The sequence below is a fragment of the Bubalus bubalis genome, chromosome 21, assembly GCF_019923935.1.
Source record: "Bubalus bubalis isolate 160015118507 breed Murrah chromosome 21, NDDB_SH_1, whole genome shotgun sequence".
NCBI classification, from domain to species: domain Eukaryota; kingdom Metazoa; phylum Chordata; class Mammalia; order Artiodactyla; family Bovidae; genus Bubalus; species Bubalus bubalis.
Genome location: NC_059177.1, coordinates 10,762,564 through 10,775,976, shown reverse-complemented (window position 1 = coordinate 10,775,976; position 13,413 = coordinate 10,762,564). Strand labels below are relative to the sequence as shown.

Here is a 13,413-nt window from a genome sequence, read left to right as displayed (position 1 = left end):
GCAGATGACACTACCCTTATGGCAGAAAGAACTGAAGAGCCCCTTGATGAAAGTGAAAGAGGAGAATGAAAAAGTTGGCTTGAAACTCAACAATCAGAAAACTAAGATCATGGCATCTGGTCCCATCACTTCATGGCAAATAGATGGGGAAACAGTGGGAGTGGTGACAGACTTTATTTTCTTGGGCTCCAGAATCACTGCAGATGGTGATTGGAGCCATGAAATTACAAGATGCTTGCTCCTTGGAAGAAAAGTTATGACCAACCTAGATAGCATATTCAAAAGCAGAGACATTACTTTGTCAACAAAGGTCCGTCTAGTCAAGGGTATGGTTTTTCCTGTGGTCATGTATGGATGTGAAAGTTGGACTCTGAAGAAAGCCGAGTGCCAAAGAATTGATGCTTTTGGCCTGTGGTGTTGGGGAGGACTCTTAAGAGTCCCTTGGACTGCAAGGAGATCCAACCAGTCAATCCTAAAGGAAACCAGTCCTGAATATTCATTGGAAGGATTGATGCTGAAGCTGAAACTCCAATACTTTGGCCACCTTATGCAAAGAACTGACTCATTTGAAAAAACCCTGATGCTGGGAAAGAGTGAAGGCAGGAGGAGAAGGGGACAACAGAGGATGACATGGCTGGATGGCATCACCGACTCAATGGACATGAGTTTGAGTAAACTCTGGGAGTTGGTGATGAACAGGGAGGCCTGGGGTGCTGCACACCATGGGGTCACAAAGAGTCGGACACAACTGAGCAACTGAACTGAACTGAGAAAACTTACGTGTCCTTCTGTGTGCTTAGTCACTCAGTCGTGTCCGACTCCCTGCGGCCCATGGACTGTAGCCCTGCCCAGCTCCTCTGTCCATGGAATTTTCCAGGCAAGAATACTGGAAAAGGTTGCCATCTCCTTCTCCAAGGGATCTTCCCGAACCAGGGATCCAACCCATATTTCTTGTGTTTCTGGCACTGGCAGGTAGATTCTTTACCACCAGCACCACCTGGGAAGCCCCCAAAAAATGTATGACTAGAAGCCAACACTGTGTTTAGAAAATGGGAATGGAAAGCAGTCACTGGACAGTGTTTACCCAGGACTGAAACTAAATCACAAATATTCAGAACACTTCAGAAATAATTCTGAGGTTGAGGGAAATGTAATAACCCTTCCCATTCAGAGCCATGAATTTCAACTCATACCAGCTTCAAAGACTCTAGATGTTTCCAACACTACTAATATGACTGGGAGAAGCTCCATTTGTATCTCCTTTTATATGGTTATATGTAGTATCTCTTTTAATAAAACGGCTACTGAGAAGGCAAAAGTTAGGCAAGTAATTAGTTTTACTAGGCCACAGGAAGTAACTCATAGCCAACCCTCTCTGCCGTGATTCCAACATCTCCAAAAAATTGGGGGGTTAATAATTCAGCTTTCCAAATAGTCAGATGCCAAGAAAGGGCTACTCCAGACAAGGACCTCCAAATCACTTGAAAAGTACACCTCTACTGTGAAACTTCTTAATTGGCACAATGATTTCTCATATGAGCCTAATCTTTAACCGGAGCCTCATCAGCTCTGGAAAAATCAGCAAAATCAAATGTTGGGGTTTATGAAGTTAAAGTATAGATTCTAACACACACTGCCCTCAGAAAAGTAGTACCACATGGCCAAGCTTTGCCTGATGGTTTGTAGGTCTTCCTCTGGAGTTGCAAAAGTAGGAATCAAATGAGGGAATAGATGTGACTGCAAAGTATTAAAATATGCAAAAAAAAAAACCAAACTGTACTTGAGTATTTATCCCAAAGTCTTGCATCTTTAACAGCTATCCTCACTTTAAAATATATAAGAATTTACATTCCTTCAAACTAAATTTGTTCTAATTAATCCTCACAGCCATGAGAAATCTGAAGACAGATGTCTAAGCTGTTTTTCAAGAAACCTGATGGTTATATCCAGGCTCACAATATTTTTATTGCCAACTGAATATTAATTGACCATAGCCCTCAACTTCATTATAAGAAAAAAAAATTTTAGTCACCATGGTACTCAGAATTCGAAGATGACCCAAAATCACCCTCACCTTGCAAATATGCGGTATCATTGCCCTGATGATCTCACCTTTCAGAACAAAAAGGATTTTGCAGGTATATTTAAGATTACTACTCAGTTGACTCTAAGTTAACTTAGAGAAAGGAGACTATCTGAATGGGACCAACCTAATCACACAAGCCCTTCAAATGAGTCCAGAGTCCAGAGTCCAGGAGTGGGGCAGAGAGCAGAGAGGTACTCCTGCAACCCTGAAGGAAAGCCAAGGCCTGTGAGGGTCAAGCGGTGAAGAACTGTGAGCAGCACTAGCAGCAAAAGACAGTAAGAAATAAGGACCTGTGTCCCACAGCCACAACCACATGAGCATGGACCAGGATCCTCATCGCCAGGTGAGAACACAATGTGGACAACAACTTGATCTTAGTCTTGGGAGGCCCGAACAGAGAAGCCAGTCATGCCATGCCAGACTTCTGACACACAGGCTGTGAAACAGTAACTGGGTTATTAGGCAGTAAGGTTGTGGTCATGTGTTACTCAACATCAGGAAACTAACGCAGTCACCTTTAGGAACAGTAAGCCTTAAGATTTAACCATCTTGAATTTATAACTTTAGATATCTGTATCTATCTGACAATTCAGCTGTCTTGAATACAGTAGCTCTTTATAGGAAAACTCTCAGATAATAGAGCCCCAAAGGAATAAACTTTGATTAACATAGTTTTGACTCACATAGAATTTCTCAGTAATATGAATATCTAAAATTTGTGTTATCTTTAGAGTGTGCTGTTCAGCCTAAGATTAATGCTTTTCAATGTCTAATTTTTTGGTATAGTTAAAATATATTAGATACATTTGATGTAATAGAGATTTAAGAGTTAGCGGCTACATTTATCAACATTGTTCTTATACAGACAGCATGGTATGGTGAAAGCAGTTTGGCTGGGTTGTAGAATCAATTACAGGATGGGGATCAACTTTTTTTTTTTTTAATGAAGGAATATTTTGGGTCAAAATATGGCATCTTATGTCGTAAACATGAAGATTCTATAAAACTTTTGTTTTATAAGTGTCTGTGCAAAAAGAATGTTATTGTTGTTTAACTGCTGGTCCCAGTGAAAAAAACTTGAGAAACAGTGATCCAGAGAGTACTGGGGAAGCGGATGAGGGACTCAGAAGAACTGCGCGCTAGCCCAGATCTTGCAGTGTGCACCCTGATCCAGCTACATAAGCATTCTCAGCTTTTCACTTTCTTGTCAGGAAACTGGGGATAACTGTCCTCCATACCTCCATCTGTTTCAGCCTGTTACTAGTTTAGAAACTAGATAACTACATCTAATAGAATTGCAGACAAAATAAACATAAGGAAATTCTAAATGAGGGATTTTTTTTTAAACTGTCCTTATTAATAACTTACATTAACTATGGAATATGAAGTTAGTGACATTAAAATTTTGGCTGCCCAGAAGCCTTTTGACACTACTTACTTCTCAAATTATAGCCCAAGTAGACGAATGGCATTCTTACACAAGCCTAACATCTGGCTTCATTTCTCCCCGCCACACCCACGAGTAACCAAATCACAGCAAGGACACAGCCACAGACTCCTCCTCACCACGTACTCCTGAAAGTCTCTGCCAATCTACCTGACACCCCAGCTATAAAGGAATGGCCAAAGTAACCAGGAGTTAATATGTCACATAAGCCTTTATCTACTAGTTACAAAATTATTAGAACTTTCCATCATGTCTTTAGTAAAGTACCTTCTACATCCTGATGTCTAAACAGTAGTGCCGGAAATGAAATATTGCGGCTTATGTTATAAATGTTCACCTCTCAAAAACAGCCCTTTAATATAGTGAAGTCCACTCATTCAAAAGTAATTTAAGGAGACTTCTGGTTAAAAATATGGTAGGTGAACCAAGGTTTCTTATTTTTCTCTCCCTTGAAAAGAGTTGGGGCTTCCCTGGTGGCTCAGTCAGTAAAGAATCCACCTGCAATGCAGGAGACAGCCTACGATGCGGGAGACCTGGATTCAATCCCTGGGTCAGAAAGATTCCCTGGAGAAGGAAATGGCAACCCACTCCAGTATGCTTGCCATGGGAAATCCCATGGACAGAAGAGAAGAGCCTGGAGGGCTACAGTCCGTGGAGTTGCAAGAGTTGGACACGACTCAGCAACTAAACCACCACCCAAAGAGTTAAATTTCAACCAATTTTCAGAAGAATGGGTGTGAACAAAAAAATACTAAAGTGATAATACAGCTGAGGATATTACAATCCCATGGAGAAGGGAACACTGATAAGAAGCAAGCCTATTTTCATCTCCAGAGCCCTAAAAAGATTTAAGACTTCAAAGTTACAATGCAAGTTATAATGAAGAAGTTCAGAGGCAGGACCAAAATCAGAAAAATTGGTTGAAAGATCCCCATGTCCCTGGTCCCACCTTACACAGCCTCTGAAAAACCAAAGGTTTATATTTCTGGAGCCATTTCGGCTCCAACCTGGATGAAACCAAGCACAGTAAGACAGGAGTGAAGGGCAAAGTGTGTGACTGAACCTAGAGGGACTAATTAGGTGATATTCTGCACAGTGAACAGTGGAACCTCCAGCACAACGCTTCCGAAGCAGCTCGGCTTATAACCTGGCACCCCCTGCCCAAAAAACAAAAGGCTTCACTGGAGAAATCAAATGACATCTTAAAGATCTCAGGTTATCAACAGGTAGATATTTCTCCTGATAATAAAGCCAATTGCAGCCTATCACCCAGCAGGGAGTCCCAGTGTTGACCACATGGTACTTCTAGATAGCATCAGATTTTTAGCGTCTTGCCTTTAAATATGGATACCCCAGAGCAGTCAGTAAAGAAAATTTCCAATATAAGAGCCAACAACAACAAAATCCACCAAAAAAAAAAAAAAAAATTAAAAGAAAACTTCAAAACAAAAGAAAAAAAACCAGAGCTATAAAAGATACATCAGCGGGCTTCTCTGGTGGTCCAGTGGCTAGGCCGCCACACTCCCAATCAAAGGGGCCCAAGTTGGATCCCTGGTCAGAGAGCTGGGTCCCACATGCCACAAGGAAGACCTGGTGCCGCCAAAATAAATAATTCTTTTTAATGTTAAAGATATATCAGTATAGCAAGAGCAATGCTATGAAAAAGCAAAAGACAGTAAGAAACAGCCTTTGGAAAATTTAAAAACAGAGTAGGAAAAATTAAAAATTCAACTGAAAACTAGCACTGTAGATTAACCATACTTCAAAAAATAAAGAAAACAAAAAACTCATTGAACAGTTAGATAAATTGAAGCAAACGCTCAAAAACAGGACAAAAAAAGGAACTTCCCTATGGTCCAGTGGTAAGACCCCACACTTCCACTGCAAATAGAACAAAAAGCAAATAAATAAATTAAAAGAGACCATGAAGGGTAAGAAATAATAAATAAGAGACTCTATCCTGAAGGTACAAAAACTGGTCTTCCAGAATAGAAGAGAAAAAACAAAGGAGAGGAAATTATCAAAGAAATACTATCTAAAAGTCTCCAAGAATTTAAGCACAGGAGTCACCATACTTAGTGAAGCACAATGCAAAAATTAATCTACACAAAGGCATGTTCACCATAAAATTTCAGAAAACAAGAGAAGATCCTAAAGTCTCCAGAAAGAACACGGAGGACAGAGCTGGGAGGCTGGAGGAGACAGTGTGTTTTGTTTTGTTTTAGCATAATAGTCTTTTAGCAGGACTTTATCTTTTAAAACTACAGAATGTATACTTTGATAAAAATAAAAGCAAAATTTCATTTTAAATGTTTATTTAAAAATCATGAATATCTAATATATCCAGTAAAAGGTACCCCATATGATTTAAATGCATAATACACAGATTAAAAGATGATCTATTTCTCATCCTAAATCTCATCCAACAGTTGATAACAAATCATAAGTGAACTGATGTTATTCCCAACATTTTAGACACTAGCTACTGTTAACATCGTCCATGCTAACTTAGCCAAATAACTCTATAAAATAAATAAAACAGAAAAATCAGACATTTTTACTAATCTAAGAAATATGCATTTGTTAAGAATCCATAATTTAAAAGACAAATATTTAAGATAAATGCATGTTTATGCAAAGAGTGGTATTAGGTTTCCAGTACAAGAATGCAGACTGAACACTGTTTACTTCTCTTCCTCCCAAAAACCCACTGAAATGAAGGATTGAAAAAAAAAAAGTAGAAAAGCAGATTAACTAAAACTCTAGAACAAGAGAGGGAAAATCATAAGTAAAAAGAAAATAAAATTTTGAAGAATAAAGACAAAAGGATTCTAATTGGTGGGGAAGTCAGGACAATGGAGCCATAACTCCAAACGTATACAGAAGGCAACTCTGGGAGAGGCAAAAGATACTTATTGCAACAGGGGGGCGGGGGAAATCAGTTTTATACACTAGAAAGGGAGATCACTACTCTCAGGAACGTGTCTCAGGTCTGTGAAACAAACAGCTACACCGGGTCAGCCTCCTTCAACTCAAACACTTCTCCAGACAAAAGAAACAGCCAAATACAATGAGTATCACCTTGGAGGAGTTAGCGCTCCAATTGCAGAGGCTGGCGCCATAAAGCAGCAGGGTAACAACACACCCCAGTTTCACCACAGCAATCCCAGCCCTGCCCAGTCCAAGTCAGTTTAAGTTTCAAGATAATTACCAGTGTCCCCATTCATTAAGAATGTTTGGATAATAAATCACCCACCTGGTCTTCATAAATATAAACCAACAACTAATAACAAGACATTTTTCTCAAAAAAAGAAAAACACTATGACCAGTATGAATACACACAAGTATAACAACCTAGAACAATCTGATAAATCAAGGAACAGACTTTAAAGATGCATGTATATATAACACATAACATCCTGGGAGAGTTTTGAGAAGCTCTGCTGCTGCTGCTAAAAAAAAAAAAAAAAAAAAAAACTAAAAGTACCATGGTTAAGAGAATGGGCTTTAGAGCAAGACTGCCTGGGTTCATATCTCAGCTTTATCACTGAGTTGTGTGGTACTAGCTGTCTACACAGACAAGTTACTTAACCTCCCTTGGCCTCAATTTCTTATCTGTAAAATGAGGATAATACGAATCCATACCTTTTATTATTTCATGTATTAATTTAGATAATACATGCAATGCACCAAGAAAACACCTAGGTAAAAATAACTACCCAATGTTGACTAGTGTTAATTTGTGAATTAAATATGATGACCAGAATAAATTCAATAAAAGCAGCTGAAATAAATATTTGAAATCTTTCAAAGCAATAGAATAAACAGGAAAAAAGGAATATATCAAAAGAGGGGAAAGGATTATACAGAGAATTTATTCAGAAAGATTAATAAGATTTTAAAAAGAAAGAAAAGGGGGAGACTTAAAAAAAAAAAGCAAAGAAGAAAACTAGAAATTTTTTAGCATCAAAGAAAAAGAGAAAAGATTCAAAGATCAAGTTAACCACCAATACAGAAAAGAACAAGTTTGAATCAGACTTTTCATTTGCACATAGGATGCTAGAGCATAAGGGAGAAATAAAGCCAACAGCCTGAGGGAAATTTTTCAACCTAGAATTTTATAGCTAGTCAAGTAATGTTTAGGTACATGAAAACATCTTCCTAATATTTTGTGATTTAGGAGGTAAAGAAACTAAATGGTTAGTTAAAATCCTGCATTTTTATCAACACGTTAACTGAAGTTCTACATCAAAGTTTCCAGTCTTGCTTTCTCACCTGGGCCCAGGAGGATGCTTCTGAATTTGCTCACAGCTTCGGTGGGATGTAAAGTTATATATAATTTGCATCTATGTCTTAAGGTCTTTGAATATTACAATAAGCTCAAGAGACAAAGCTTCTCTCAGAAGTTTTTCCTCCAGTTTTTCCTATCAAACTAAGAGGCAGATGAAAGAACTTTGTACGGCCCTTACCCTATTCAAGTTTCACACTGATTTTTTAAATTACATAAACAAGAACTGTTCTATTACTTAAAATATAAGAACTTATTGTATATTCTATACAAAGCAATAGAAATAGCCACTATATGCTCCCTGATCAAAATACAGATTTATAAACACTCAAGACACTCTGATTCTTCTGATCTACATGTTTCTCTCTGGGAGCTATGCTTTTTAGATTGAGGATAATTATTTTGCCAAGCGACATTTATAAAAAAGACTATGTTCCTTCAGAAAGGGACTCTTTTCCCTGTTTGTGAAATTTTTTTTTATTCCTATTACACAAACTATTATTTTGAGACCCCACTCGAAAAAATTATAATCCTGCAAGTTTGGGGCGAGCCCACATTGTTTTGTTTTTTACTGTGGTAAAGTATACGCAACATAAAAGTTATCATTTTAAACATTTGTAAGTGGACAGTTCAGTGGTATTAATTATACTCACATTGTTGGGCAACCATCAGCACTATCCATCTCCAGAACTTCTTCATCCTCCCAAATTGAAACTCTATCCTCATTAAACAATAATTCCTCGTTTCGCCCTCCTCTTCAGCCACAACCACCGTTCTATTTTTTGCCTCTATGATCTTGACTAATCTAGGTAACTCACACAAGTGGAATCACAAAATAGTCCATTTGTGCCGCTGCTTTTTATAATTAAGTTTTAGTAATATCTGAGTGAGTGAGTGAGTGAAGTCGCTCAGTCGTGTTCGACTCTTTGCGACCCCTTGGACTGTAACCTACCAGGCTCCTCCGTCCATGGGATTCTCCAGGCAAGAATACTGGAGTGGCTTGCCATTTCCTTCTCCAAGTAACATATGAAAAGGGCTGCAAATGTTAAAAAAAATATTCTTTTATTCACAGCACTATATACATCCTATGAAATTAGAAAGTATCCTATATTACTCTTTATTAATTTTTATCAAATATATTCTAAGGATTTTAAAAATCTAAGTACAGATATTTGTTGTTAAAAAATTAAGTGCAACTTGATTTGAAATTGTTTAATTTTATTTTTAAAGTCAGAGTTGACCAAATGTTTACTTAAAATAATATTTGCCAAAGAAGGGTCGAAATAATCTCAGCTCCAAAGAGAAGTGACTGGGGACTACAAAACGGTGTCTTGCATTTATTGAATACTTTCAAAAACTGAAGGAACCCCAAAGTATTAATATCACGAACACTATCATTATTACTATTACTGAAAAGTTTTGCAAGTATTGTGATGTAAACGGTTCATTTATCCCAGAATTATCAACACCTGACGACTCACTCTATTTGAAACATACCTGTCAAGCAATATCACCTCTGGAAATCAAGCTAAGAACCAGGAAATATGTACACAAGGGCCTCCAAAATCTCAAATCAAATGTCTCAATTTGTATTAATGCACTAAAATGCATTAAAGAATCTCTTAGGTACTTGCCCTTATTTTACACAAAATTTTAGAAATTCAGGGTCTTGTCTTGATTTAAAGCCCAAAGCAATTTAAAACCTGGGAGAAGACAGACATTGGGCAGATAGCAGGGGAGGCTACAAAGTAATCAGGAAAACTAGACCAAGAGCAAACACATAAATCCTCCTGAGCAGGTAAAAGCAAATTGTCTTTCACACCCCATTAAATTTCCTGAAGGTATGGCACCCTCAGCACAAAATAATTTATCTTCAAACAACAAGACATAATATTATACAAATTCAGGATCCTTTGCATGAGAAAACAAGGACATGTTTATCTGTTACAAAAAGATTATCCCATCCAAAAATATTTGTTTTGCTTAATTCATGCTTGAAAGAAATCCTTAACTCTAAAAATAATAATTCAGGATTTCTCAACTTGAAGGGTTCTGAATAGTTAAGGATCAAGACAAGGAACAGAATCAAGTTTCTATCAGCAATTGATCACTAACAATCTACTTTTGCATTCTGGATAAATATATATATGTATATATATCTACTATATATACACATATATATACCCACTATATATATACACATATATATCCACTATATATACACATACATATAGTTACTATATATATATATATAGTCATCAAAAAGGATCGTTTTAAATCTTCTGTACACAAAGTGCTATTTCTTGCTCCACACGCACTGTCTTACCAGAGTCACCAACCCATACGAACTGGAAGCCCTAATGCATTACCTGTAACAAGCCCTTTTACCATGATTCTAAAGACAACCTCGGGTTTCCCAAGTGGTTCAAAAGGTAAAGAATCCGTCTGCCAAAACAGGAGACGTAGATTCAATACCTAGGTTGGGAAGATCCCCTGGAGAAGGAAAAGACAACCCACTCCAATATTCTTGCATGAAAAATCCCATGGACAGAGGAGCCTGGCAAGCTACAGTCCATGGGGACCCAAACAAGTGGGGCAGGACTTAGCGACTGAACAACAACAAAGACAACCTCCCTTTGTTAAAGATCGATAGTAATTCTTTTTCATGAAAAAAAGATAACATGTACAAATAAAAAGCCAGCAGCTTGGAGCATGTCCTTCTTAAACTATTTTCACTATGTCATACTTTCCCCACAAAACTGGGATCACGCTTTACATGCTGTTTTCCAATCTGTCTTTTAATACCAGTTAGAGCCTACTTCTTTGTGGGCTCTAACTCTAGCTGTCTGACATCAGGCAAGTTACTTAATCTCTCTGAATCCCATTCCAGGTATGAAAGATTCTACCTTGTAGATTTATGTGACAATGAAACAAAATAACCCAAGCAAAATACCTAGCACAGTAAAAACCTAATAAATATTGGCATTTTTCTAAGGCTGCATAATAACCAACCATATGACAAAACTTATCTAACCAATTCTCTACTGCTGAATATTTTTGGCCACATTTTACCTATTAAAAACAACACTGAAGTGAAATTTCATGTGACTAACTCCGTAATACACCCTGAGGTCTCTTAGAATTTTTAGAGGTGGCATCCTGGATCAGTGATATGTATAGAGTCCCTTACATTCACTGCTGTGCCTGTTTCCCCACATTTCTCACCTCATTTTTTCTTTCTTTCTTAAATTAACAGTGTTTTGTAAAATTTTAAAAGCTCACGGTAAATGTAATATATTTAGTATTGAAAGTAATATATTTGGTATCCAAACCTTAATCACTATTTACAATTCCCTTGGGAGAATGAACAAGTTTTCAGTACCATATTCTAATATACTTCAACCACTGTTTCACTCTACAGAAGCTTTAAATAAACTTCAATTTACAGTTTCAGAATAAATTCAATGCAATAGATGCTTGATTTATTAGTTATTGGTCATTACTTTTTTAAAAGTTGTGTAAGATAAATGTTCTGTTTAAAATGTTTTAGAAATGCCTGCCAAGTAGTCAAAACCGAGCTTTTCGTGTGCTGCTGCTGCTGCTAAGTCGCTTCAATCGTGTCCGACTCCGTGCGACCCCATAGACAGCAGCCCACCAGGCTCCTCTGTCCCTGGGACTCTCCAGGCAAGAACACTGGAGTGGGTTGCCATTTCCTTCTCCAATACATGAAAGTGAAAAGTGAAAGTGAAGTCGCAGCTTTTCGTGTAGACGCTCTAAATCTGTTGAGACTCAGAAAGGCTGGGAAGCAATTTAGCAGAAGCCCTCCTCATTGCTGAAAGAACCACGTGCTGCCGGCACCAAAACACACATTCACAGCTGCTTAGGAGACTGTTTCTGCTTCTTTAAATTAACACTACTAACGCGCCTCCTTTTTCCTGGAAATTGTCATTTCCTGAAGCAACAGCATTCGTGAAAAACAAACATTAACAAGACTCCTGAAGAAGCAGAGCTGCGGACGCGCGCAAGCCCTGCGGGCCCCACAGTGGCCCGCCCCTCCGCCCGTCCCGGATCAACCCAGTTATGCGAAGTGACGAACTCGTGACAGCCTCGGGCACTGGACGCCAGCCACGCAGCCACCTCTCTCGGGTCCAACGCTTCTGCAAGCACCCCGGCCAGGAATGGCTCAACCCCTGGCCCTCACGCCTGGACCAGGGTTTCGAATTAAGACTCCGTCACTGCCAGGGGCCCCTCCATTAATCAGTCTCTGGTCGGGGATGAGTCCAAAAGTCAGATATTACAAGGCATCCTGGTTTTCCCATTCCGCCCTCACTCCTGAGTTGGGGGTCTCGGATGCCTGGGGGAAACCTTCTGTATGGGTCAAAAATCATGCAAGATCAGAGCTCCTCTCACTTATTCTCAGACCAGGTTGGGCATCAGGGGTAAATTAAGAGGTCAGGTGTCACAAACCCAACCACCCACAACCTACTCCCCAGAACGGAGTTCTCGGATGGGGGACCCGGGTCAGGACTCACGAAGAACCTGGACCGCCGTGAGTTCATTCCCAGGGAAAGATCTGGGGGAAGCCTCTGGTTAGAAATCAAGGGTCAGGACAGAACCTCTGCTCCCCTTTGCCCACGAGCCGGTGTCAAGGGTTGTCGGGAACAAGGGGAACGCGGAGGCCATAGTACCTGAGTAGAGGCCAGCGCCTGCTGGAGCTGCTGCTGCTCCTCGCTGATCTTTTGCTTCAGTTTCTTGAACATCGCGCAACGCGGGGTCCTGAGGTGGATGAGACCTGGGGGGCGAATGCTCAGAAAGACCCGGCCGCGGCGGCGGCGGCTTCTCTACACCACAGACCGCGGGGGCCGGGCCTCGCCGCCTCCTCCTTGGGCTCGCGGGCCGGTCGAGACACTCGTCCTGAGGGTGTCGGCGTCGCCGCCGCCGCGTCTCTCTCTTCTGGGTGCCACCGGTTGGCCTCGGCCCCCCATCCAGCCCCGGCGGCGGCGGCGGCGACAACGGCAGCAGGTGAGCAGGGTGAACAAGGCGCCTGCGCGGCCTACGTGGAGTTCGGCGAGGGAGCGCTACCGAGCGCCGGAGGGGACAAGCTGGAAGTCCGGCCCGCGCATGCGCGCTGCAGGGTCGCTCCCGGAAGGTGCGGGACTCGGCGCTGCCCACTTTCATTGGGCGTAGACATGCCCTCGGAGCCCAGGCGTGGGGTGGTCTGAGCCCTACACTGACACACACCCGGGCTGCGGTGCTGCGAAGTCAGGTGGGGAGGATGCTGCTTCTCTCGAGGACCGCAAGGCTGGCTGACTGTCCCGCCGCAAAGAACTTGTGTGGGTGTGAGAAGAGGGGATCCGAGGGACCTGCCGGGGACTGTGATTGACAGTGTGCTTTTGTTCAGTATTTGTGATTTGGATTTTCTGTGTTCAGTATCTCATATTCCTACTGCTTCCCAGAGTGGCCCTTTTCCCTTTGCTGGGCTCTTCCAGGGGTCAAGAAGTGCCTGATAGGAAGCTCCCAGGGTTCAGATGTTTCAGGCTGATATAGTTTGGACTTTGCCTGTATATATATATAGGCTTCCCAGGTGGCGC

At 40.5% G+C, this 13,413-nt stretch overlaps 1 protein-coding gene across 13 annotated transcripts in view; it reads right to left on the bottom strand.

Annotated features, from left to right (window-relative positions):
• GOLGA4 (golgin A4) overlaps positions 1 to 12,837 on the bottom strand; it is a 122,184-nt gene extending 109,347 nt beyond the window's left edge. For 5 of the 13 annotated variants that reach the window (XM_044934128.1, XM_044934131.1, XM_044934129.1 and 2 more), the window contains exons 1-2: positions 12,511 to 12,835; positions 8,775 to 8,858 (exon numbers count right to left, since the gene is read on the bottom strand). In XM_044934128.1, coding sequence (XP_044790063.1) covers positions 8,775 to 8,858; positions 12,511 to 12,582 — 156 coding nt within the window. In that variant the 5' untranslated portion in view covers positions 12,583 to 12,835. Of the gene's footprint in view, positions 1 to 8,774; positions 8,859 to 12,510 lie in introns of all 13 variants that reach the window. The other 8 variants (XM_044934120.1, XM_044934121.1, XM_044934124.1 and 5 more) reach the window with 3 other exon arrangements.
• Between the last annotated feature and the right edge of the window lie 576 nt (positions 12,838 to 13,413).